Below are 27,865 nucleotides of genomic sequence, written 5' to 3'. Positions count from 1 at the left end.
AAAATATAATGCATAAAATACAATTTTAATGTATTTAAAGAAAAAGTGCTCTCTTGTGGAAATGCAACTTTTAACTGTTAAACGTACCTTTAAATACCTCACATGGGACTGGAAATGGTTAGTGTGGTCTGAAAATACCTACCTAATCGTAATGTCGAAAAATATAATGCATAAAATACAATTTTAATGTATTTAAAGAAAAAGTGCTCTCTTGTGGAAATGCTACTAACTGTACCTTTAAATACGCTACATCAGACTGGAAATAACTAACATGGTCTGGAAATACCTACCTAAAGCTGGCGTCACACAGTCAGATTTGTACAAAATTGTAATTGTTTGATATATAACTTGTCAGCCCATAAGAATTTTAGGGACAATCTCTATTAAGACCAAGTAAAATTAGGCCACTAGATATGCCAACACCCAGACGTTTTTAGTTTTTGTTCAATATGGATGTAAATTTGTTAGTTACTGTGGTCAGTCTTGTATATTTGGTAAATGAAATGGAAAAGAAAAAGAAAGTTAAGAGATTGAAAAAAAAAACGTACTTGTGTTAGGTCGTGGATTCACAAACGAAATAAATAGGGAGCATATCATGGTCTGTTAAAAGAGTTGGATGCTGCCGATAAGGGAAAATACAATAACTTTCTCCGAATGGATAAGTTGTCCTTTGATGATATTTTGCAAAAAATCTTTCCAATCATCAAATGAGAAGATATGCTTTGCGAAAGGTAATTTCACCAGGGGAGCACCTTGCACTGACTATGTTTTTTTGGCATCAGGTAAGACATAAATGCAATAATTCACACATAATGGATTCTTTCACTTTAGCCTTTTCTTTTTTGTAGTTCGTCCGAAAACTGTTAATTTTGGACTGTACATCAGGTACTGTGAAATTAAATGAATGCTAAAATGGAATGTGTACTTACATTGTAAATGTACCGTATACAGTGTACTGTGAAATTGACCACAACATCATTCAAGCTACTGTGTGTTACGTAGGCTAACTAAGTTGTATTTTATATGTAGTGTACATTGATAGGCCTAAAAAGAAAGAATAAATAACTACAAATTACTCACCACTAATTCCAAGTTTCAGAGCAATTCTATTTAGTGTAGCCTTTCTTGTATCTTTGTCTTTTTAGTCACTTATTCTTATATTCCACAACAACTCTTCCTCTTGGTAATATTCAATTCAATTAAATCTGTAGAGATTTTTTTTTTTTTGGTGGGAGGGATGGGTATTTTCTTCTCTACCAAACTCAAAGAAATGCTGTGGGTCTACTTATACAGGATCTTTTTCTATGCAGATCCCTATTATTTCCCAAAGGTCTAAACTTTCTGCGCTGTGATTGGCTGTTGATTTTCAAATGTTGTCAAATACTTGTAGAAAATAGGACATGTTCTATTCCTTTCCCATCACTTCGGACACCCAAGGGGACCACAGGTTAAAACAAAGTTCGCAGTAAAATCACAGACTTGGGAAACAAACCAAGTAAGCCCCATTAATCATTTTTGCACTGGATGAATATTTATAGTCAAAAACTGACCGTGCGACGCCAGCTTTAAGCAATCATAGCAAAGTTTTGCCGCGTTTCTACTGCACGACACCAAAAAAATTGGTGATTTTTTTAACGGTTATAGTCCTACGTTTCTGCTTACTAAACCCTATTAGAATACCATGTTTTATTAACACTTTATATTTTTGGTCTTCAATTCTAGTGACAGTTATGTGTAGCCCTTCTTGTTCAATCAAATGAATAAATGGTCTCCAAATAAATTTATATTTACTCCGGAAGTTTATTCAATCGTCATTCTAGAAATCTAAAAAGAATATATGCATGTATAACACGTAGCACAAAATAATACATTAACAATATTGTATTCCATTTCATGGTACAATCAAAATTAACGGGTGAACAAAATATGAATCTATTCATATATAAAATCGTTTCAAAATCATAAAATCATAACACAAATTAATAAAAATGCTATAGTAATAGTAATTAAGTGAATATCTTACTTAAACATATTGAAACACGCTAATGTTCCGTCACTTCAATATACTTTACTTAGCCTAAATATTCCTTGGAATATTCGTATAATTAAACGTTTGCTTTCTTATATCTAATGTATAAACATATTAAGTTAAATAAGTCCTATCACAGCGTACGGTACTGCTGTATTACAAGATACCGTGACATCATAAACCCATTCAGCCGGCCCGGCGAATGCGACACCATAAAAGCGCAAACATAGGTTCTAACATGCAAACATAGCTATCACCCTGGATTATGTATTAATAGATTGAGGAATATCAATCATACCAGAGTAAATAAATTTAGTTTTATAAAATAACATGTCTAGTGGTATAGAAAATAGCTAATAATAATAATAATAATAATATGGTAATAACAACTAAAATACTAATACTAATAATTACAAACAACGAATACGGCTTTAAAGTTTAGCGATAAGTTAATTAAACCATATAGAAAAAGAATTATGATTAAACTAAACGTTTTAACATTGGTTGTCAGAATAGCGTGATACAAGGCTTCATAATAACAATATCACTTCTTTATTAATCAAAGTATTTATATAGCTTATTCTATGGTAAAGATATATTTCGAAGTGATAATCATATAGGCCTACAATTATTAAAACGATAGTAATAATATTAAAATATCAAAATAGGACGATAGTTCATCATGGATATAACAATTAAAAGCAATGGAATTATAAAATGTAAAGTTAAATCGCAATAAAACTATTCACTGGTATTCGTATAGCCTGGGTCACTGTCCCACTGCTTACAGTAGCCTATGCACATTATAACTGTGCTTTGCCTAAAACGTCCTTCAACATTCCTTCGCTTGGCCTTTAGCCTAAACAGATCGCTACTAAATGCATAACTAAAACACAGTATAGTATTATACATCTATACTAATCCGTTTTGTCTAATAATAACATAAAAATACTTTTAATTAAACTAAAAGTAAACAATAATTAGAAATACAAATCTTACCTAAAAAGAGCCAGTCGTAGAGGTCGGATTAAACATAAAATTCGAATTAATAAACGATGAAAATTGAATAGAGTTCTTATCAATGCGCTGGAGATGTGACAAGTAAGTAAGGAATGTGGGTATAGGTCCATGGGACCTTGGTGGTGGTCAATCTTAATGGGAAAAACAGTTAAATTATTACTTTAATGGAAGAGGGCTCTGTGTATACTGGTTCCCGTATTCATTGGGGTTACATATGTATTCAAGGAGTGGGAAGGTGGGCTAATAGTAGAGAAAGTACAGTAATATAATCTGCCTGGCAAGAAGAAAATATTAGTATTTTTTAGTCAAAATTAAACACAGAGAGTTGTTTAATTATGGAAATAATTATTCGGGAGCAATTTTTATGTAATTAATGAGCAACACTCTATAATTTTAGGGAAAATTGTATATAATTATTAATGTGGCCGGAGGTTGGGTGGGGGGAATAAAATCTAAGAAAACCTGTTACTTTTGGACCTCTGTATTATTTTCTTAACTTCATAACGTTTTTTATCTTCTTATGTTTCAGTTTGAATTAAATATTTTATGATAATGGTTAATCTGAAAGGATTCATGAAAACAAGAATATCAATTTGTTTAATTTTTTTCCAAAAATATTTTTTTTTTTTTTTTTGCCAAAGAGGAGTCCAAAATGCCTGTATGACAAATCAAAGTGACACTTTTCAAGCTTTAATTCTTTTGAAATATTTACTACAGTTTTAATATCTTGTTAGCCTTGACTTCAGAATTATGTACCTTTAAAAGAAATGGTCTAATCATCATCATAAATCACCCTTTAAATTGGACACTTTTCAAGCTTTAATTCATTTGAAATGTTTACTGTAGTATTTATACCTTGTTAGCCTTGACTTCAGAATTATGTAAAGTTAAAAAAAAGGTTCTCTAGAGCATTGTCATAAGTATTGTAGGCATGCACCTGACATTATGCGACATGCATCATCATTAATTTTCAAATAATTCTTCATTAATTTTCAAATAATTTCATCAGTTTTTTTTTTTTCCCATTTTTGTATTTGGGATTACCACTATACAAATTTATAACTGAATATTGACTTGTAATAATTATTAATAATAATAATATGTCGTTCTTATATAGCGCTTCATGCACAAAGCCTTTAAACGCTTCACATTACTACCCCGGTCATTGGATCAAACACATATGGAACACATACTCAACACCAAATTAAATTATGTTATTATTTATAATAATATTGCAGCTAGTAGTTGTGTTGGTACCCACATGTACTCCTGGGTGGAGAGATGCAACCGTACATAAAGCGATTTGCACAGCAAGAGTTTTGAACACCCTACCTTGAGGTTTGGAGTCCAAGCAACAATCGATGCGCCAACTACATAGGCAGTGCTACAGTAAAATCTACTCACATTCCTTGTTGAAATCATGTTCATAGCATAACAAACAATTGTAAACCTGATCCTGAATCATGTTTGGTTTTACAATTGATAAATTGTATAATAATCATCATCATATTGAAATACCCTTTAAATTGGCTAGCTATGAATCTAAAGGATTCTTATAGCAAAATGTTCTGAAATCGGAATAAACCTAAAATGTTTTAAACTGTGTATTATTGTAATTGATACTTTTATATATTAATTCATTGTTTTAATTGAATTTGTTATGGTCTATATTTTAATGCATTCCCAGTCTGTTTTTTAAACAAACAAAAGTTATTATACACTATATTTCAAATTCACATTCAGATATTCTTTATTGTCATAATACTCAAAATAGTACTGCCATCCTTGTTGCAGAAAGGCAACTTAATTTTTATACTAAAGGACAAATATAAATTGCACAAGAAAGTGGCAGATTTTAAGAGGCCCCAGCTGGTCCAGATCCCCCCTAAAGTTAAAAAGATAATTAATTTGAAATTTATATCTGAAAATGCCATTTCCGGCCATCTAGGCATGCCATAATCTTATTTTTTTTTACCTCAGCCCCAGCCAAGTTGGGGCTAGGGTGACCTAGACTCTTCATCTGTGAAAGTCTTCCCTTAACCTCCTTTCAAATTCCTGGAACCACCACTGCTCACACTATGAACAAGTAAAATGCATATATAAATAGTTAACAGCTAAAAGCAGTGATTAAGTAATCAGTGATTATGCGTAATATAATACTGAAGTTAAAAGTATTCAACATCAAAACTCTGGTTTATTCCTCTCATTATTTTAATGTTTTTATGTAACTTTTTAGTTAACAGAATTCAACATTGTTTTGAGTTGGCAGGTAGTAGCCAAGCTAGTAACTTGGGGCTCTTAAATTTTTTAAGAGCGTGACATCAGTAATCTATTTCCAACTTGTAAAGTGGCCAGTTACTTGCTATTGAATCAGGATGAACGAACGAAAAAAACAATTATTGCATTTTGATGAAACGTATTTGGTTTATTATTAGGTTGATATTTTGATTGATATCTGTGGTGAATTAATCAACATTCGTGAAGAAATGTACGACAGTAAGGTGAAGATGGCTAGTCTGCAGCAAGACTACAATATTAATGTAAGTTGTTGGGTCATGTGACCTCATGTAGAGTATAATGTCACAGTACTACTGTCAGGGGAAGATCCATAATGGGTTTAGTAGAGCAAGAGTGTAAGGTGGTGTTTCTCTCATAAGCTTAATTATAAATTAAATATTCCATTTTTGCTGCTACTTGAAAGAGAGTGCCCCTTTGGCCAGCAGTTAAGATCTTGACGAGATTTGATTGACAGATAAACCAACCCATCAGCAAGCGTCATTTAGTCACATGATCAAAAACATTTTCTCGGACATTATTTCCTTAGACAGCTGGTTGTCAACGCAAAACATACATGAGCCTAGGCCTAGATGTCTAAGCTTGGTTATAGATACCCAGATTTACACAAGCAGTGCGCATCAGTGACTTGGCCTTTACTGACAACTGAATGCGGCTTTTCCCTCTTCCCTTGGGAGCGAAATACAGAGGCTTTTACAACAATTTCCCCGCCTGTTCAATGAAATAGATTAGCAGTGAACTACTCTAAAGACCTCAAATGTTATGTTACAGTTCAAAGTTCAAATCTGTGAAAGCCAGTGGCACATCCAGGATTTTTGTTAAGGAGTGGGGGGGTTCTAATCAGATTTTAGATGATATGAATCAATACATACCTTAGTATGAGAAAAATTGATACATTTGCATTTTGAGGGCGTAATCAGCACAATATGTTTTCACTGGAAGAAACAGCTTTGAGCTAATAAAACACGTCAGTTGAACAATTAAATCACATTTTCATCAGAATCTGTTATGGGAAAGGAACTAGAGATGCTTTTCTATTGCAAAAATCCTTTTTATGTGATAGTTAAAACACCATAATATATATGTAGGACGCAAAATTTAAAGCATGAAAGATTTCAGTGGGCCAATAAAATGCACTTTATATCATGAAGAACATTCCGTAATGTGTGTGTCAGATATTTATGATTAGATGACTAACAGTGATATAAAATTTAAATTATTTTTTTATTGTGGGTCACTATTTGATTAATGGATGGATGGAACGTGCAAAGAAAAATGTACAAAGGTCGGAATACTTGATTGCTGTGGTGTGTGTCTGGTGGTGTCCACAAGGAGACAATGCCCTGCTATATTTTTTTCAGGAAGTTTATAGCGTTTTTGAATATCCACATGGAACATGTTGTACATCTGGATGACTAGCTTAACTGTCTTTTAAATGATGGTGTGCTATTATTGTCAACCTTATGGTAGGCCTATATTTTAACTGAAGTGTTAATATACAAGGCCTACATTATGCTGAACCCTTATTAAAGTAGGCCTACTTTGTACTGAAACTTTATTATGGTAAGCTCACATCACACTGAAACCTTAATACAGAATGCTTACATTTGGATTGAACACTATGCAGTAGACCTATATAATTATACTCTAAGAGCTTTAACGGATGCTTATCAGTATTCAAGCAAATCTGATTGTGATACTACAACTACTTCATGATTAATTAACGCCAGGCCACGTGCTACGGTAGCCAATGCATTGTTGATTCCGCATCACGCGGACAATTCTGTACACCATTTGTTTCATGTCTCATTAACGGCATTCATTGCACAACTACGAATAGCAGCATTTTAAGATTAAGCTTTCGAAGAAGTTAATGCTGCCAACAGATTAATTTTTATCGAAGCAATCAAGACAATGTATTATGGTATCTTCTACTTCATCTTTATCATGTAGTAACACTTGTTCAGAATGCAGATTTTATACATAATTTCCCTCAAGATGAAATTACAGCAAAAGTTTAGTAATAATACATTTCCTTCAAGAGACTTGTAATGGTGAAGATAACATCATGAATCATTATTATATGCTATATTTATATATATATATATATATATATATATATATATATATAATGAATAAAGTAGTTGGCAATACTAGCAACGTATAGTGCTCGATACACGTGATAATGCAGAGCGTAAATATTGAAAATGTAGAACTGGGTATTATCACTCTAAAGACTGTTTCATGCTAATGCAATCTTCAGGAGTGAGAGAATACAAGGATTGTAGGATTGTCCGAGTATATGAATGCTAAGACAGGTGAAAATGCAAATGAGTTAATTGTTTTTAAGTAGGTATTTGTTGCTGTGCCTACATTTAGACAATAGCTCGGTTCTTTTGTTTACTGTTGACTGTTTGTCTGAATATATTATGTGAAGTTTTTCGGTTATGCATAGGTTGCAGCGTTTTGTTTTTGGGGAGTAATTTGCCCTTTAATGCCTGTCTCTTATACACATCTAGATGTGTATAAGAGACAGTATATATATTATGCAGTTGTCACAAACACATGTTATATTGGTAGTTGACATATTTCAAAAATAAGCTTTTATCATCATCTTATCATGTCCACATATTGGCTAGATACTTTGATTCAGCCAGAGCTGGACACAGTTTCAAGCACAATCATTACATTCTGCCAGGTCCATAGATGGCATGGTCACAGACCCTGTATACGAATTCATATTAATGGTCTGTGGCGTGATAAAATGAAGATACAAGTAGCAACTGGATCTTGTGTGTGGCTTTCATTCATGATAAATGTCTGCAATATTATTACCAGGGTGTCAGTGCAAGATTATATTTCAAGTCGAGGACACTCAAGTATTTGGAGCGATACTGTTTCCTAATTATCTTCAACTCCTACTTACATGACCAGGTTAGTTTTTTTTATCTACATTTAAACAGAATATTTCAACTTACTGCAGTAGGCCAACCCTACATTCAAATGGAACATTCCTCACCATGTTTTTTTTTTTTTTTTTTTTTTTTTGATCCATTATGAAATAATTGACACATAGATGGAGTAAGAAAAACCAGATAGTAATCAATCGGAAATTAACATTTGATTTAGACGTAATTCTTTTTTGTATACTATGTACACCCTTGATCATTTCTGTTGTTAAGTGATTATTATAGACATGCAAGTGCTATAAATCAAACAATAATTGATTTTGTTTGTTTATATTTTTTGCAGTTTTCCCACATGTTTCTTTATTCGTTCCAATCCTGGATACGGCAACAACCGGATTTAGTTCGACTGCTGTCTCAGCGTGATTGTTGTCAAGAGAATGAATCACTGACCATACTAACAAAAGGTGGTTGTGTCTTGGTAAGTGTTCTTCATTCTGCTGTTGTTGTATGTGGTGGTTAAGATGATATTTTGAAATCCAGTTGCACAGAATGCAAATAACGATATTCACAATCCTACTGTTTGTAGTGATTATGGTAATTATCTAATTTGCATGATTTGTACATAATAAAAATTCTGCACCACGGATGACCGAAATTGTGCTTTTAGACCACAATATTGGGGATTGGCAGTCAAAATAACGTTATTTGGAGGCAAATTAAAATTTGTAGTCTGACCTCATAAAGGATTCAGGTGATATGGTTCCTTGCTTCTCTCCCAGTGGGTGACAACTTACCTCGACCCTGCTCATGCTGCCACTGTTTTCACTTCAGTTTGATTCCGTTAATAAAAACTTTTAAAGAAAATGTCATATTCTGACAATCTGTTTCTCATTAATGTTAAGGTCTCGGATGAGTCATTGGATAATGACGTGATGGGTTCTACACCTGATGTCGGTGTGTCCAACTTCCGGTGTATTTCCGGTATTCCAGTTTACGGTGTAGCACAGCCTACCTTCCAGGTCAGAGCAAATTGTTTTCTCATCAAGTTTAACAAGGGAGACTCAATTACACTGATTATATTGACATCTTTTGTGAATGGTAATCATGTTTGTAGATGAATTCACAGTTTCACCTGCTTCCAACAAGAAATAGTAAAATCAACTTCCATAATCTAGATACCATTTAATCATAGAGAAAATAGAATTTATACCATTTTATCATAGATTCAAGTAAAAAATTTACTCATTACTTTGATATAAAATCATTTTTAAATATATGAAGGGAATAAAACGAATAAATGAATTACTGGATAATGAGTGAATGAACAACTGAATATAATGAATGATCAAATGAATGAATGAATGTACTGTATATACTCGCATATAAGATGCCCCCCCCCCCATCCATATTATTACTTCATTTTGACAATTTGGTCTAAAATTTATTCACTATTTGTTTGTTTTTCTTCTGTATTTCTCTCTAAATTTAATTTTCTCCTTCTCAGAGGCATTTTTTTGAATAAACAAGAAAATTAAAAAATATAAAATTACAGGATTTTTTTTTCACAGGGTTTAGAAAAACTTGTGCCATATTTAACAGACAACAAAGCAAGCCATCCTGTGGTTCACTTCTTTAACCTGAGGTCTGACCTTGTTGTCGAATGTGACGGACAAACATACACTCTCAAATATCACTCTGATCCCAGTGCAAATATTTTCTACAAAAACAATGATGTTGAAGATTTAGAACAAAAAGAGGCTAAACTTAAGAATGAAATATTGCAAGAAAAAGGCCCATTACAGGTAGTTCATTTTGCAATAATTATTTCTTTTCAAAGCTATGATTCCATTAAGATTATTGAATCTAACATCATTAGCATAAAAATAATTTAAATCGTGGTATCTGCCAGTAATTGTATCTTGTGGCACTTACTACCAAATGGATGTTGAATGCATATGTGGCCATGAGGATTATTCCAAGCAAGCTGTGCAGTTGATTCATTAGCAGTTAACTCAAACCATTGTCATTGTATAATGTTCGCAGACACACCCAATTTGTTCCAGCGTTTTATAGTCTTATCTGTCACCTGCAATTGCTTTTTCTTTCTAGCCTTCTGTGTGTGTGTGTGTGTTTTTGTCTTTATTTCTAATGTTTTCTTGGGGTATTTTTACTAAATTTAATTCATATTAGTTTTGTTGATCATCATTTTTTTTATTCTTTATTTAAATTGCAAAATAGATTGTTTCAACAATATATTGTAAATAAATAAAACAAAGAAAATGTACTCTTGTCCCAAAAGTGTCATTGATGCAATTTAATTTCGACTAATACATTCAGTGCCACAAAATCCTACAAGGTACCCATTTATACTCCTGGGTTAAGGGAGGCAAACGTAGATAAAGAGCCTTGCCCAAGGCATAAGAAAATGCATAGTAAAGGCTTGAATCACCAATCTCAATGTTAAGTAAACAAAACTCAAACGTTGTGCCATAACCACTTCTGTATGATTAGGCCAAAAAGGCCCAAAAAAATCGTTTGTTTGCCCTTTAATGCTGATAATTGTATAGGAGGGGTGGGCGCAAAAAAGGTTTTTTTTTCTCTCCTGTCACCAAAATTAACATGTATAAATCGCAATGCTTGCAATTAGGACTGTCTCACTATTTGTTTTTTTCAAAGGGTATTCATCAGACTGAATAAAAATAACCCATAATCGATAATTTGCAATGAATTTAGGCCTAGAATGGCGATACCTTACATCAGACACCAAATTTAGACAACTTTCATGCACAAAATGGAGAAAAATAAAGCTCACATTCTTAAATTTGTGGAACAAAGAAATCTAATACTTTTGTTAAAAACGCTGCCCCTATTTTTCAATGAGCTAGGGGCAGGTGCTAGAGGCTTTTTTTTTAGGCCTTATTAGAAACAAGCTAATGTTACTCATAGTAAACATACTGTAGCATTTAGAGTAAACTCTAAATTTCATGTATGAAAATACATCAGACATACTATTGTTTTTATTCCTTTTAATGTTGTGTGAGTTACACAAATGTTTTTTGTTATTTTAAAATGCCACTGCATAACCTCTCATATGATGCTGTGATGTACAGACCTTGCATTTGTTTTTCAGGTACATTACACTGATACTAAATGGCCTGCGGTTGCTATGGAGTTTAAGAGTGCGTTCACCTTGAGAGAGTTGTATAAATCGCGGGGATCTGACAGTGCGTTCACCTTGAGAGAGTTGTATAAATCGCGGGGATCTGACAAGTTAATTTATCATCATCTCCCGATGAGCTGTCATGAGACTGCACCGAAAGAGCAAGTAATGCCCATGGCTGTTTTTAACTTATTTTTTTTAATTTCAAAAACATTTTTATAAAGGTGACCTAATCGGCTTTATGTGATAATTGAAATCTAAATACATGGTAATTATATATATATATATATATATATATATTCAACATTTTACGTATTTAATACTGAAAAACAACAATGATGTGGGAAACAATGGCTAGATCTCGGTAGAGATACAAATTTGATAAGCAACAGCTAAAAAGTAAACGTAAGTAAACAGCCAGAAATAGAACCAGAGACAAAACTATTCCTTCCTCAGTAGCAAATGCGCTATATAATATTCAAATCTAGTTGCTGATTAGCACTGAGAGTACAAATAATGTATAAATGTAACAGATAAGACATGCAACATAAAACTTAGTACTGGAGCTTTAGTACAGTACTTACGACGATGCCAACCTAAACCTGTATCTGCTGATGTGTTCTTGGTATGGTAAAGTACTTAATGAATAAATTATTTTTTGAAACAAGCAGGGAAAATTGTATAAGATTAGTTGTTTAAAGGTGTTTTGAAATAATGAATGGAATAATAATGATATGTAATTTTATAATATTTACAGAACTTTGACAGTATAGTAAATGTTTTGCGTGACTTGGAAGAGTTCTATACTGATGAGGATGGTCCAGCGTTGCTTTTTAGCTGTCACAGTGGCAAAACCTGGACAACCGTTGGAATGGTCATCGCAGGCCTTGTCTGCTGGCATAAGAGGGTACGTATACAGCAGTTTGGCACAGCGTTGAGGTTTGGGCTTTCAATCGTGAGGTCGGGCTTTCGAGTCTCCACTGTGCAGATTCGCTTGTGTCCTTGGGCAAGGCACTTTAACTACATTGCTTCAGTCCACCCAGTTGTATCAATGGGTACCAGCAAACTGTTGGGGACTAACCTGCGAATGACTAGTGTCCCGTCCAGGGGGAGTACATTTAAGGAACCTTTTTATAGACCTGAAAGAAATGTTTTATGTATGTGGTATTCTCGTTTGCTACTTTGGTATAGTTGGTAGCCACAGATTTTTTTTGTTTTTGTTTCTTGCAGGGATTTCCTATTGGTACAAAAGTGGGCCAACAAGAAAGAACCTGTGTCCAAAATGCCGAGTACACTAAAGGAGAATTTGCTGTAAGTTTATCATGTTTACTAAATTAATTATTAAAATTATAATTATTTTTAAAGTTCTGTAAAAATATCCACTTCAAAAAGAATAGCTCAATATGCTTTTTTTTCCTGATTAGGCCAATCAGTTTGTCTCAAAGCTCCCTCGCACAATAGTAAATTTATGTGTGATATCGCCTAAAAAGGTAGAAACTTTTTTTTCAAAAAGTATGTCTTGCTCGAATTGTAACCGGTGTGTGTTGACGCACTATAATTCTTAAGTAAAGAGAGTCATGTAATGGACCCTTTAAAACCTAGTTCAGTAATAAAAATATTTTGTTAAGACATTTAGAAAAAAGTAACAGCATTCTGCATTAGGTTTTTAGAAACAGGGAAACTTTGAGACAAACAATTAAATTAATATGGCCTTGATTAGTCAAACACAATATGCAACTTTCATCCTGTTTATTCTCAAAATTCGGCACCACCAAATTCATTCCAAATTATTCACTTCATACCAATCATAACATATCCTAATATGAGACATCTATTCTTACATCATAAACAGGAAATTTAAATGTGTATTAGATGACGACACACACCTTCTATGTAAATATATTAACTTCGGTAAATCGGGTCGCATTATTCCCTCATTAAAGAAAAGCTCTCGTCATAACGATTCATTTCTTCCATCTGCAATTCGACTAAACAATGCAAGCCATAAAGAGACAGTTGCAATCAGTGTATTAAGTAAGATTCTATGTTCAAGTACTGTAATATTATATATTTTTTTATATTAACTAATCAAATTGTATCTTGTATTTTAACACCTTTGAACTATTCCTATATTTAAGTTTATTTATATGTATGTTGAACCTTGGAAAACAGAATTTCATGTAAACCTTTTACGTGACAATAAAGAGAAACTTGAACTTGAAATATACATGCTGTTACTATCCCATTTACCAGCAAACCCTTTAAAAGGGCGGGTTGGTGAACCAGGTTTTGCCAGAATCTTATCTAACATCAAAGAAGAATACCTCTACTTAAGAGTCATTATCATAGCAGGCATTGCTGTTTCTCAATAAATTACCAGTATAGTATTTAAAAACCAGGCTGGAAAATTTTAAAAACCTGTTGTTCAAAAAAATTTGGCATTTTTATTACCTTAGCTATAATTTCAGATAAAAATCATAATAGATATGCTTTTGAATTTTAAAAATTAATGACTTATGTTAGAAGTTACAACATGGTTTTTGATTTAATTGTGCTAGTCTTCTTATGAACTATTCACAACTAATGAGCCTCACTGTTAATCTTGTTACAAAATTCCCTGAAGCAGTAATTAATAGAGATAAGAAGAGATCGGCAAAACCTGGTTCAAAAATTGAAAATTTGGTAAATGGTGAAGTTTCCTCATGATATTAAGGGTCTAGAGGTAAATGTAAAGGTAAAGGTAGGAGAATAACCCTTAACTTGCGTCATTGTGCTGAATTCCATATGGCGTGGTCCGTGACTACCTAGCAGCTGTAAAGAGGCGCTTCATGGTATGCTACACGTTCACATCATTCCACAACGACGTGGGCTGAAATGAACCATACACACACCGGTCAGATGTATACACTGGATTGATTTTTGAGAATTTGTTGTTACTCTTCAATTTTGTTTTTAAATTGCAAGTAAAGAAACATTTGATTATTAGACCTCCATTTTAAGTCCTTATCCGAGAGACTTGGTTCTACCAACCAAACCATGGACGAGGAGCGGCTGGAACCAGAGCCGATTTTAAGGCTGTAACTAGCGGTGCTCCTGCCTTACCGCTCGGCCACAAGGCTGCCACAAAATTATTAATATTATTCTTAGTATTTTGATTATTATTTTCATTGTAATGATTATTATTATTAATATTTCGACTTATTTGTCTTTTTATTGATTGAATGTTAAGGTTGTGATGCAGTTAGTAAGGAGGCTGCCTAAAGGGTTACAAGTCAAACGGGAAGTTGACCTTATGCTTGACAAGTGTTCAGAGACAATGACCCCGATGCACTACCACCTCAGAGAGGTCATCTTTGCAACATGTAACAAGGTATCAACATTTATTATAGATTTTATTGAACACATTACTTTTGTTCTTTTACTGAAAATTCTATTTACATCTGATTCATAATCACATTACATAACAGATGATGAAGAGGTTTATTTCAAACCGAATTCAAATTTAATATTTGAGGCTTGCCATCGCTACACCAGTGTGATGTCGCTAATTGTTAAACTGAGAGATTCAGCGATGTCTGTTTACAGCCGGTCATGTGACTTAACTTGGGTATACATGAAAAATATTACAGCGCTATAATATAGGAAAGGCAATACGATTGTTTGAAAATAGTGTTTATTTACTTATCCTAGCGTTCGCCAAGAATTGTATGCTTTGAAATTTAAGTGATCCTTCATAAACCTTAGCTAGCCCTAACATCACAGCGTAGTTCGTGGGTCGAAGACCATCTTGCATAACTAACCATGCCGTAGATGTACAGGGGCCTAGACCTAACTTTTGTTGAAAAATCTCAATGTTTGCAGCCAGTCTCCATTACAGCATTAATAGCAAACTATTAAGGCAAAATTCTGAATGTTTAATTTCCAATCAATTTGGTATAGTATACTAGGAATTATGATGATCCTTACAGCAATAAGCAAGGGACAGCCGCAGTAGCAATCTCCATGTAAAACACCGCTGTGTCAGTCAATTGTTTATGCAACACCCAAGTTAGGTCATGGGATGCCCATCGCCGAATCCCTCTATTAGTATATGAATGTGGCAGTATCTTATACGTTAGTACACAGAAGCTGTACACATAAACTTTGGCAATATTAACTTGATTCTAGTACCATTATTTTAAAGCTTATAATGCGCAGAATATGGATGTATTTAAAAGTCAGTTTTCATGTTTTGTTTTTTTTTCACAAGTGCTGGTTTTGGCATGGCGAGCCCCATATTCTGAATATAGAGCAATACACAATTAACATTGTTATTATTTCAGCATTTCATCTGAGTATTAGAATAGGAGTAAAGAATATCATAAATAATATAACAATTTGTCTTATGAAATAAGTTGAGCAAGTGATGGAAAGAATGTAGAGGGTGCCAATCATTCATTTTAAGGTGTAATTTTTTTACCTCTATTCATTTCTGTAGGTGAAGTCATGCAGCTCAGAACATAAGAAAGACCTGCTTATGTTATCACTAGCATACCTTGAGCGATACATCTACCTGATACTATTCAACTGTTATCTGCACATGGAGAGAGCTGCTGGGTGGAGGAAAACATTTACAACGTGGATGAAAGAGGTAAGCTGGAAATAGCAGAATATGTCATTTCATTCTTGATCAGGAATGCAGCTGTTGAAATGTGGTTAATGTGCTTGTCTCCCAATTTTAGGGTCTTGGGCTCAAATCCTGCAACTGTTGATGGAGTGGAGCTGTAGCTTAGGGGTTAAGATGCTATAGTCTTCCAATCCCAGGGTCCTGGGTTCAAATCCTTCAATTTTGATGGAGTGTTGCTCTAGATTGGTGGTTGAATGCCCTGCATGCCTTACAATCTCACAGTCCTGGGTTCAAATCCTGCAATTTTGATGGAGTGGGTCTGCAACATAGTTTTGTTATTTACTTATTGATTTTAATATTTTCTGTAATATTAATTTAGTCTAACCAGGTATAATATCTATAATAATTTACTAATTTTAATTATTTCCTTTAGACTGGCTCTAAAGTTGGTGCCTACACAATATTGGACAATTTGAATTTTCATGATGTTGACGGACTGGAAGACACCGATGTGTACTGTTGCCGAGAGCGATGGAAAGAAGAATGTCGTATCAAAGAGTTTCCAAAGAAGCCACCTTGTATCTCTTGAGCTTTGTAAGATGTGGTCTTCTGTTTTAATGCTGAGCCTTCGTCTTTATGTTTATATTAAAATGAAACATCCATAAATCTTAATGCTCTGATTGACTGTGCCACATTTGATGTGTATCAGTGACCAGCTGTATAATGCACCTGGTAAACAGTCTTTTGGTGACAGTATGTGCAATTAATTGATGGCGAGTTTTTTTTGCTAAAGTGCATTTTCAGCCTAGTCTTCTTGTATCCAGTGCACACATTTTAGTTTTATATAGAGCATCTCAAAACCACAACTTGGGTTTTAAGTGAAAGTTTAATAAAAAATATATAGTATATATATTATTTAATATAAATATATGGTATATTTTGAAAGAGCAGAAAGTGCTGTGTTTGATTTAGAATTGAAGATTAAGCAAACTAATGAATGATTTTATCCACAACTAGTATAACTTAGAATCAAAATTCAAAATATTTATGAAATTGAGCATGAAATGAATTCTAGAGTCTTGTTTGCTCTCTAACATTTTTAATTTTAAGAACAAAGGGGACAGGTAGGTCAAGAAAAAATTTAATATAATGAGAAAGGAATAGTGGTACTGTATATTGGAGCATGATAAAATTGTTCCATTTGGTTTGGTTTACTCAGTGCAGATATAGAGTACAACAATGTTAAACTAGAACCTACATTAGTCAGAATTAGCAATTCAAAAGGGTATTAAAAAGGGGTTGATGAAGTATGTGTAATAGAAAAGTGAAGGGAGATCTAGTGGGGGAAATCAGTTAATATTTCTGCCTTGTCACTATTGAGTGTAATACTTTGCTGTTGGAGCTACCTATCAGGGTGAAAATTGTTGTGGTGTTCATTCTCCCCTCCATAATGTCTTGATTTATATTCCCTGGTCAGATGATATAATTCCATTGAATTCTCTAAGGGAAGTACTGTAGTATTCCTTTTCTGATGTGTGCAGTTTAAGTCCAGTAAAGGTGACTATGGGTCCATCACAGTTTTGTAAGATATTTCTATTTATTTTTTTATTGTTATATAGTGCTTTATGTGATGTTTGTGTCTGTAAACCATGTTTATGTGATGAAGATGTATTAGCTTACATCTTTCAGCCTTTACAAAGGGGCATATTTTCATTGATTGCTGGCAATTCTTAAGTTATATTAGGAATTTGGTTTTGGCCCTTCAAATAAACTGTAATTCCTCAGGTTTACGGCAACCTTGGGTATGTGCCCATCCCTGAGTTGCATTCGATTTCACGCACAAGCTTTCACCCTGGCAAAAATCCAGGGTATAATTTGAATGAGTAGCAGCTCACCTTTATAAATAGTTGAAAAAAAAAAAAAAAAAAAACTCAGATTGATTGTCATCTGGCTTTTGATGCGCTCGCAAAGAATCGTGTTTTATGATGATCCTTTCAGACTGCCACCAACTATCAGCAGACGGTGTTGTGTCGTCTAGCAATCCCAGAGAGTTGGATTTTTCTTACAACACAGTGTTTGCCCGGCTTTGTAATAAGAAACTATGGTATGCACAGTTTGTGGAATTTTGCAATATGGATGTAACATGTTGAATAACTCTTAAAGGTAATTGGAGGTATATCAATCTATTTTATGATATGCAAAGAAGATGAATTTGATAAGTAATTATGAAATTTTGCAAAATTAGTTTCCACAGTTATCAAAACTGTCCAAAAATTCTGTTGCTGAGTTTCACTCAAGTATCTTCTTGCTCAGTTTCAACATTGCAAAAACCCAACTAACTATGCATAAACACATGTATTGCAAAACACTTGTTGTGTAGGAGAATTTAATGAGCAACTGGGGGATTGTTTGAAATCTTTGGTCCTGATTCAATTTAATCACTGCTATTCTTGTTTTTCAGCTGGGGGGCTGAAGTAATAAACAAAATAATAATGTATTTAAATTATATTGTGCCTCTTCCAATAAAAATTCTTCAGAGGTGCATCACAAAAAAATCATTAAAATTATGCTAAAACATGACAATTTCATTGCAACTTCTATGATATTGCAGATTTTTCCGATGAGTCATTTCAACCATTTGTCCCATGTGCTTTGGTCCAAGTTAACAAATACAGTACACCAGTGGCATATCAGGAAGTCTTGAAATTGGGGGATGCTGGGGGGAGGGGAGTGCGAAAGTGAAGTGGGGGAGCTCAGTGATCAGGTGACAGGCGTTAATTTGCAAAAGAAGGTGATTTTTAACTACTTGACCGTGATTTTTTCGGGGAGACTGGGGAACGCAAGTAATTTTTGTAGGGGCGTGCATAACCTCTAGATCCGCCACTGCAGTACACTACTTGGAAAAGAGTAGGGGATTGTCTCCTGTGTACTGCTAGTGGACCCACTAGAAAAAGTCTCTTTTATCCTTGGTATTTTTCAATTCTATCCTACTGGGGTGGATACTGGATTTGGTGGGGGGGGGGTGCTTGAAAGTCCACAGTACCTCAGCCCCACCGTGGCTGAGGTGGGAAAATTGGGGGAATATGGACCTCTATGTGCCCAGAAATTGCACTCCCTCATACCTTAAAAATCTTACCAGTAATTCATATCAACAATATAATACAACAGTTATTTTTCTTAATACAGTTTAAGGGGTGCGATTGTACTGTCTGCACACCCACTGCATCTGCCTCAGATCCTATCCTTGGGGATCTCCCTTACTTTTTTTAGGAAAAAAATTTCAGTCAGTGGCCTTAAAGCATGTTTGTTAGATTAGATGAGACTTTTTATAACTTGTTTTAATAGCAAAATTTATTTTTTGAAATATAAAAGACACATAAAATATAAAATAATATTATTTAATGCTTTTTATTTTGAAAGAAAGAAATAATGATTTCATTTCGGGTAGTTGCAGTGTTCATTATTTGAATAATTATTATTATATTAAAATTCCATTTTTGTGTACAGTAGGTGTGCTACTAACAACCGAAAAATATATTTGGTTTCATTTTAAATCATTATTGGTAGGCAAAAGGTTCATGTATTATGGTGTAAACATGTTTTACATTATTGCTAAAAATATATGATTATAAAGATGCAATTGTCAGACCAAAACAATTGAGGAAAACCCTAATACATTTCTCCTCCAGGGACGTAGCCAGGATTTTGAAAGGGGGAGAGCCGTTATGTGAGGTACGTAGGAGCCTGTGGGTATGTGGGGTCCAGTGGCGAAATGAAGTGCCAACAAATTTCTCATGATCTTTTATCAGGAATTTTCGGTAACCATAGAGATCTTATTAATAGGTGTGATGTACCATAGAAACTAAAACATAAAAACATTGTTTTGGAGTACTGTATGTACTTTAAATACTTCAAAGCCATGATTTCACAACCACCTCAGCCCCAGCATTTGAGGAAATAGTACATCTAAATGACTGGAAATGACACTTATATAGTAAAATTCATCCTTTATCAGGGATCTACTGAATATCCAAGACAACTTAGGCCTAACTATAGCTTACTAAGCTTTAACTATACTACAGTATAATAATTGTGATCAACAAATCACAACTTACTTTTTCGCTTTTAGCATAATTTTCTTCGCTTTTTAATATTATTAATTTTATTATCTATTATCACCATCGTCACCATCATTACTACTCTGAGTACTGTAGCATTAAAACAAAACTTTATAGAGTTTGCAAAAGGATAAAAACCAAACTGAAATACAATACAATATCACATTTCTGTATCTGAAAAACCTGGCCTGGGATTTATGGATTTAAGTTTTTTTAAAATCACACTTAGGCCTCTATGTTATTATAGTAGGCCTATCTATGTATAACGCTGATGCATATTTACATAATAGATTAGAAGTATTCATTTTGAGTGATTCCTGGAAAAAGATTTGTATTGGCTAGCAAGAACAAGCTTTAAAATTTTAACACTTTGTACAAAGGGGGAGGAGGAGGGAGCCGCAGCTCCCACGGCCCCCCCCCCACTGTATACGTCCCTGCATTTTCCCCCAAATTAAAGATCACTTGGACCAGATTTCCATGGCCTTTAGCAGCATTTGTTAATACACAGAAAAGTTGTCTTTAATTAGATGGGTGTCTTTAATTCAATTGTTTTCTATTACTATTATGAAAGATCAAATAAGTTATTAACTTCCAAGCAGACATAGATAAAAAAAAAAATGGGAGGTTTTTTTTGCAGATTTACAGACATTTAATTACAATAATCCTTAAATTGATTACCAGTAAATTTAAGGGTCTATGCAAAAGAATGCAAGAATTGTATTATTTAACTCTCTGTTAATTGATGGGAAATAATTTTCTTCTTTCAAATTTGTAGCTTAACTAAAACGTACAACGTAAATTAGGCATTTCATGTCAGACAGACTTCTTAAATAATACATGTAGTTTGTGTACTACATTGTGGCCATTGTTTTGTAGATATATTTATTATTTTATGAATGTATTTTCCATTGCATAAATGTTTGTGTAGTAGTTTTGGAATAAATTGTATCTGTGAGAGAAAAAAATATATATTTTTCATGTATAGCTTTTTGTATGCAGTCATTGTCAATTATAGTTATAATACTATAATCACCTATACTTTTTATCTTGGGTGTTTTATTCACATATACATAGCATGAAACACAATAAATAACAAAAAAGAAATAGGCTATGCGTTACAAAGACTGGAGGTCAAGGTAGAGACATTATACCATGCAGCATTAGAAAATAGCAGAGAGAAGCATAAAAGTATGTAAACTTCGTTGAATACGGTCAGGAAAACAATATATTTCATAATCGTATCTGAACTGATTGTTATTTTATAGACCTATTTCATATTTAGCTTTTAATGATACATGCATCATTAGTGAGCCCATATGACTTTCGGAAAATATGGCTAGCCTATATTATATAGTTGTCTCAGGTGGTCTAGCATAGGTCTCTCATACAGTCAAATCTACAACCATTGGTGGGGGTGGGGGAGTCTTTAATTCAATTACGTTTTTCAGTTTGTATTATGAAAGATCAAATAATTTATTAATTACCGGTACCAACCAGACACAGATCGAAAAGAATGTTGTTTTCTTAGCTGATTTACAGACATTTAACTACAAACGTGGAGCCATTGGGGTGGGGGTAATTTTTCTTCTGAGACAGGTGACGTGGATCCTCTCACATCACCTGACACCAAAAGGTTTCGGATTAAAAATATTAATTTGTTAATCCACAAAGTTATTTTGATTGCCAATGTTTTACATTGTGGTTTAAAATCATTTTGGGTCACCCTAATTAAACCATAAAATCTAATGAAACCCCCACCTCGGAATTTCATTCTGGGACCCTGACTGAGGCTGTAGGACGGCCCGTTAGTTCAAATGTTTAATGTTGAGCTATTGTACCTACTCCTCTCAAATATTATTTTTAGGGCCACCACTGCTTAGAACCAAACATCTTACTTAAAAGTCGGGAGTGAACTTATACCCATGTTAAAATTATAGCTGAAAATTGTACATAAAGCCTAATAAAATTCAAAGGCTCCTATCAAAATTTCCCCTAGATAGGTTTTCGTGAATTTTGGATATATTGGCCTATGGAAGAATACATTTCCAATTACAGCAACATTTCTTCTATAACATTTTCACCGGCAATATAGGCAATAACTTTACTAACTTAATATTTCTTACGGGAAATAAAAATAGTTATGAACAATTCAAATTAAAAAAGGCACCGCAAGGAAAGTATTAAACAAATGTCATACAACCTATTGTATGAATAAACATCAGGACATATCTAGATGTGAACGCAAGTAAAGTAACACAGACCATGTCATTTAAAAAATCAGTAAAAGGTCATATAGAAAAAATAATAAGAAAAGTAAAAAAGTAGAGAAATAATTTCCTATGTTATCCTCTATTGCATATTATAGGAAATCCAAAACTTGTTCCCTGGTTTTGTGAAATAGAATCGCGCCCTCTATGTTGTAATATACTTACAAAGACCAGCGTTCGCTAACTTATGAGAGAGTACCGAGTACTTGCAGATCGAGCAAGCGGTGGTATTATTAGGGGGAACGAGGATTTTATGACAGGAAATAGCAGCAAAGTTATGGAACAGGGTTGATGTATATTGTAAAGATTACTTGGTAATGATCTGAAAAAACAATGGCTCAACGAAACAGTGCATCAGAACTGCGACGGGGTGGTAAATGTGTTACTGTAACTGGAGGTTCTATTGCGATCCTTTTAGCCCCAGTAACCAGTCGAGATGATAGTGACATCGGGCAGAAAGCGTCCCGTCGTGGGACTGGCCGTGATGTCTTTCGCGACTTTCAGCGTGAGAATAAACTTAATTTATGGAACAAACCGCTCGCAGAATCCATGAGGGAATTAACTTATTTAGGCTGGTTTGAACCTGGAACATTATTCGTGCAAGGAACAGAAAAGGGACTGGATGGTCTACGAGAAGCTTTCTCAAGAAGAGTACTAAAGCCACCGAGGAACTTCACAATCCATAATCTTGGTAAGTTGGGCAGTTTGGACATACTATATTTTGTTATAACTGACATTGCGTAGCAACTATTGTAAAAAGATCCATTTCAAGTTTGATACTTTAAATAATTTTTCAAGCAAGTTATGGCTGACGGCCCCATGGCGAGGGTCGATATTATATAGTCTCTAATCACATTTTTGTCTATTTGTTCGTTTTTGAGTTGTTTGTTTAAAAAAACATGATGCAGATAACAGAAGTACAAAGTACATTATTAGCTCATAGCATAGGAACTACAGCTCAACATTGTTAAAACTAACTATTATTACTGTAAATTGTATCAATCATCATACAGGAGTCGGATAAAAAAGAAAATTTAATGCCAGGCCCCTCCATAAGAAAAAAGATATTTTATGTACAGTTGAAAACATTGAAGGGATGTTTAAAGAAATAATAGGGAATGGTTGAGATACAACTTTTTTGAATCAATTAAAAAAACTGGGGTACAGTGTTTTTAATATATTTTTTTTATCCCACCCGGGCCTGGCATCAACCATTGTTTTGTTGACAGTAATGTGCGAACATATAAAACAATTACTTTGTATCATATAGTGACGTTAATTCAAAAAGCTACCATGCTTGAAGATTTCATATGTTGTCCTAAATCATATACAGTATATCCCATTCCATTTTGCTTTCGCAAGAAGCAGTTGTATATCTACAGTAGGAATCTTTAAATGTGGGCGTTATGGAGGATGCATGGGTGGAGTGGATGGAGGGTTCAATGATTTTTTTCAGATCTTATTTAACCTTTAAACTAAAAAGGAGACTCATTACAATGTGCATATTCACCCTTTGTAAAAACATAAAATAACATTTGCCTGTTTGGGATCTGTCTGACATTAACATGGATTTGCATACACACTAGTAAACTTGGAGCTAATAATTATTATTGCACCAGGAGAATTTAAGAAAGATATTAGAGAGCTTTCGAGTGCATGCGAGAATGTTAAATTCTGCTTGTCGTGTGGATTCTAGAATGCAATTTAGCCAGATCTACCGTACGTTGTGCAGAGAATATAAATTTAATAATAAATAATAATAATAATAAGATTTATTAAGCGCACATCTCCACTAAAGTGCTCAAATCTGTTATTTATCACACAATGCACTGTCATAATGTGCCTCCCTTAAACCTAAAACAAACTGAATTAATATAAATGTAATTTAATTAATTATAACAAAATTGCAGGAAAACTATGACAATATAATATGATTGTTGTTGATTTCTTATACAATACGATAAAATTTCATTGTCACAATGGTATAAAATATAGCTATGAAATATTAATCCTTATGTTTGAATTAGATAGATTGATGTTGAAAACTTCATCCTACTGTACATAAATTTTCCTTTTGTGTGGAGCTTTTTTAATCATTTCAAAGATATAACAATACAGGTACTTAAAATAGGAACATACAGTATCACTTCATACTTAACTGGTAACTGTTATTGTGGAAATTACTGACATAGTTACCAGGAGACAAAAGCAATGTTTTGTTGATAATGTATCTCTGATATACAATTTGTATTGTGGGTCAGACAATATTAAAAGGACAATACTGCTAAAGATTACCAAGCTGAATAGCTTGTGTTGTAGTTCATTCAAAATGATGTTCTTGTCATTCGACACTTAACTTTATTTAGGTGTAGCCTACGTGCCGACATCAGTGGCTATGTACTTTTGTACTGGGTAACAGCTGTTAGAGCGATATACTTCACTGTATATTTATAACCGCTCTCAGTAAATTTCTTTTTGTTAATTTATAGGTATACTTCACTGTATTATTTATAACCGTTCTCAGTAAATTTCTTGTTGATTTATAATTAGGCCGTATTGGTGCAGCTGAAATTATCCAAAAAACATATAATATTATATTTTACGTGTTTTTCTTTTTATAAATTTTGGGTACTAATTTATGTATGGATGTTCAACAAATAAGCTAAGGTGAATATAGTTTACTATTACGTAAAAGAATAATGTTATCTACTGTACTGCACATTTCAATAAAAGCAATTATCAAAATCTTCCTATTTTCTAATATTTTCATAAATTAAGTTTTTAATGTAAACTAAATTATAAATCACAATTCAATGTGAATTCTGTGTACAGTATATTATGTACCTACTGCCATTGTATTCACACAATTTATTCTTTATTACACTGAGAAAAATTATAGTGTTGAATGTGTTGATTATTGTGTGGTTTCTCCTATTTCTTTCTTAATTCATTTTAATTGGATGGTGATAATATAAAATTCAGATATTTGCGATACCAGGTCCATTCCATAACTGGTCAATAAAATATGAATAATTACCTGGTTTGTATATTATCTTCTGTTGGAGGTGTACTGTAACTGTAGACAAAGTAAAATTTACAGAAAAATGCAAAACCCACTTTATGAATCTATTAATCTGTGCTGTACTTTTCTGTACTTTAGTTTTAAATAACATAATATGTGATTAAATATGTATACATGTCTTTAAAAATAATTATGTGACTTAAAAGTTTTTATAAGATGTTATGTTTATTGGAGCCATGGTTTGTATAGGATCTGCGGTTTGGCCAACCACTTTAGTTTGCTACCATTACAATACCGTACTGTAGGACTACTGTACAGTTTAGCAGGCCACAGGCTAGTTGCCTACCATTACCATACCGTAGGCCTACTGTACAGTTTAGCAGGCCACAGGCTAGTTGCCTACCATACAGTAAATGCCATTGTACTGCCACTGTATTGATCATGTTAATTGTTCCTTACAAAATGGTACAGTAGTTAGGCTAATTCCATCCATTGTCTGCCACAAATCGCTTTTTAATACCAATCCTATTATCTACTAAGCATGGTAGCTAATTTTAATTTCGGAATACTGTAGTAATAATAATGTTCTTTTCTAAAGCACAATATGCCAAAGCTTTGATGAGCTTAACATAATTATGCAAAAATATTTACAAAAATTAACAATTTTTTTAGAATATCTTACATTGATTAGCCCGGATCAAGTCTAGATTGTACTGTAGAGACCCTTGTCATGAGAAGACCCTAAAAGACTTTACAAGGTATAAAAGGTTTCTTAATAGTAAAAAATGAATGTACAGTATTACTGTAGTTTTTTTTTTTTTTTTTTTTTTTTTTTTTTTTTTTCGGGTTTTTTTTTTTTTTTTTTTTTTTTTTAGCATTTATTTGGTAACTTCACATCAGTATGACAGATGGCGTGCTTTTTAACTATGTTAAACTTTGTCCGCTTTTTGTGAAATCATCTTTCCTATACTGTACTGTTTCCAAAGCTGGGGGCCTCTACTGTACCAAGTTTCCAGCCTTTAATATAGCAATGACAGAGAGTTAGATTAGAATATTTTCCTGTTAAAGTATCAATCTAAAAAAAACAAACCAAATTAAGTAATATTTAAATGTGTATATACTGTATTTAATATTATTCTTATTTCTGAGATAAATTGGAGGGGTACACAATCTTTAATCTTCACAATTATCTACACTGTTTGTATATTTTGATGAAAATATATTCATGTATACTGTAATAAGGCAAAACTCAGCTAGATACATACTGTAACAAATTTTAGTGAAGGGTATTTTTCAATTTCAGGACAATACAAGCCCCAATGGTGAATATCCAACATTAACAGCTTTAAAAAGCTACAAGGGAGCATGATACATGTCACTTTAGTGCCATCTACTGGGTTCTTGTTATGTATCTCTTTGTGTCTATTTAATCTATTACTGGAGGAAAAAAAATAAACAAGTTTCATGCCAAGACACCGTATTCAAGCTAGAAAAAAAATTTGAAAGACAGAAACTCTGGTTTGTAGACTTGTAAACAACCTGTTTCACCACTATCTACCTGTACATGGTGTACTGTACTGCAAGCATTTGATATTAAACTTTAACTCTTGAAATTGTATATTCTCATACTATTTTTTATGATAATATGGCCAATTTTGCTGTACTGTGTAAACATGTGTTTATTTACCTTTTTTTTGGAGGGTTGAGGGGGGGGGGGGTTATCGGTACTACCTTCATTATTTTTTCACATCTACTGTAATACAAGACAAATCCAAAAGATCCCATTTTTCAGATGAATATGAAAGATTTTCTGACTACTTGTCAGGGAATACAAAACTGCGACACAACAGACAAAGAAATAGATGACAATGAGGATATGCTGTAGCTGAACTTCTGCTAATTCTATAATTTTTCATCTACTGTACATACAGTACTGCCATTTGATAGAATCCTTTGATAGGATTTGCCATGACCTCTTTCGCATAGTGCCTGCTCTGTCACTGAACCTGTTTCTAATTTACTGAACCAGAAAATTAGACATAAAACTATTGCAGTATGTTGTGGTCTCTTTCTTACATTTGTACAGTAGAGAGTCTCTACTCCGTTATACTGTGTTGGTATAAAAATGTACTGTACTATATTCAATGCTTTATAAGTCTCTTTAGCTCAGGATAAACTTCCTTAACTTTCCCAAGCTGTCATTTTTGACAGTATGATTTTTTGTTTGTATTATTTGTAAAATATTTTTTTTAAATATTAGAAAAGATATTATTATAAAAAAGAATTCATAAACTCAAATCCAAAAAGCTCTGAGAGCTCACAAATTAAGGTATTTTCAGTGTGGTCCATATCAAATTTAAATACATAGGCCTATAATTATGTAGTATATAGTATATGATAATGTTTACATGAATTATAGCTTTAGTATTAATAATGCAA

At 33.3% G+C, this 27,865-nt stretch overlaps 2 protein-coding genes across 5 annotated transcripts in view; both read left to right on the top strand.

Annotated features, from left to right (window-relative positions):
* LOC117105922 (paladin-like) overlaps window positions 1-17,815 on the top strand; it is a 50,575-nt gene extending 32,760 nt beyond the window's left edge. For 3 of the 4 annotated variants that reach the window (XM_033247227.1, XM_033247226.1, XM_033247224.1), the window contains exons 8-19: window positions 5,485-5,589; window positions 8,183-8,278; window positions 8,597-8,731; window positions 9,156-9,272; window positions 9,822-10,055; window positions 11,384-11,460; window positions 11,506-11,578; window positions 12,171-12,320; window positions 12,644-12,724; window positions 14,643-14,783; window positions 15,891-16,043; window positions 16,453-17,815. In XM_033247227.1, the coding sequence (XP_033103118.1) occupies window positions 5,485-5,589; window positions 8,183-8,278; window positions 8,597-8,731; window positions 9,156-9,272; window positions 9,822-10,055; window positions 11,384-11,460; window positions 11,506-11,578; window positions 12,171-12,320; window positions 12,644-12,724; window positions 14,643-14,783; window positions 15,891-16,043; window positions 16,453-16,608 (1,518 nt within the window). In that variant the 3' untranslated portion in view covers window positions 16,609-17,815. The other variant, XM_033247225.1, reaches the window with a different exon arrangement.
* Window positions 17,816-22,598: 4,783 nt separating this feature from the next.
* Window positions 22,599-26,148, top strand: LOC117105931 (storkhead-box protein 1-like). Its single transcript, XM_033247237.1, has 2 exons — window positions 22,599-23,095; window positions 26,099-26,148. Exons 1-2 carry the CDS (start codon window positions 22,738-22,740, stop codon window positions 26,131-26,133), a joined length of 393 nt encoding a protein of 130 aa, XP_033103128.1. The 5' UTR covers window positions 22,599-22,737; the 3' UTR covers window positions 26,134-26,148.
* Window positions 26,149-27,865: the final 1,717 nt, after the last annotated feature.

The sequence above is a fragment of the Anneissia japonica genome, unplaced genomic scaffold, assembly GCF_011630105.1.
Source record: "Anneissia japonica isolate Jap-2015-1 unplaced genomic scaffold, ASM1163010v1 scaffold288153_len396733_cov185, whole genome shotgun sequence".
Taxonomy (NCBI): Eukaryota; Metazoa; Echinodermata; class Crinoidea; order Comatulida; family Comatulidae; genus Anneissia; species Anneissia japonica.
Note: the sequence above shows the minus strand (reverse complement) of the source record. Positions and strands in the feature narration are given on the sequence as shown.

Excerpts from the sequence above, each read along its gene's own strand:
- LOC117105931 (XM_033247237.1), top strand. The coding sequence starts at position 22,738 with ATGGCTCAACGAAACAGTGCATCAGAACTGCGACGGGGTGGTAAATGT. Across the intron at positions 23,096-26,098 it reads CTTCACAATCCATAATCTTG|AATATCTTACATTGATTAGC; the intron begins GTAAGTTGGGCA and ends CAATTTTTTTAG.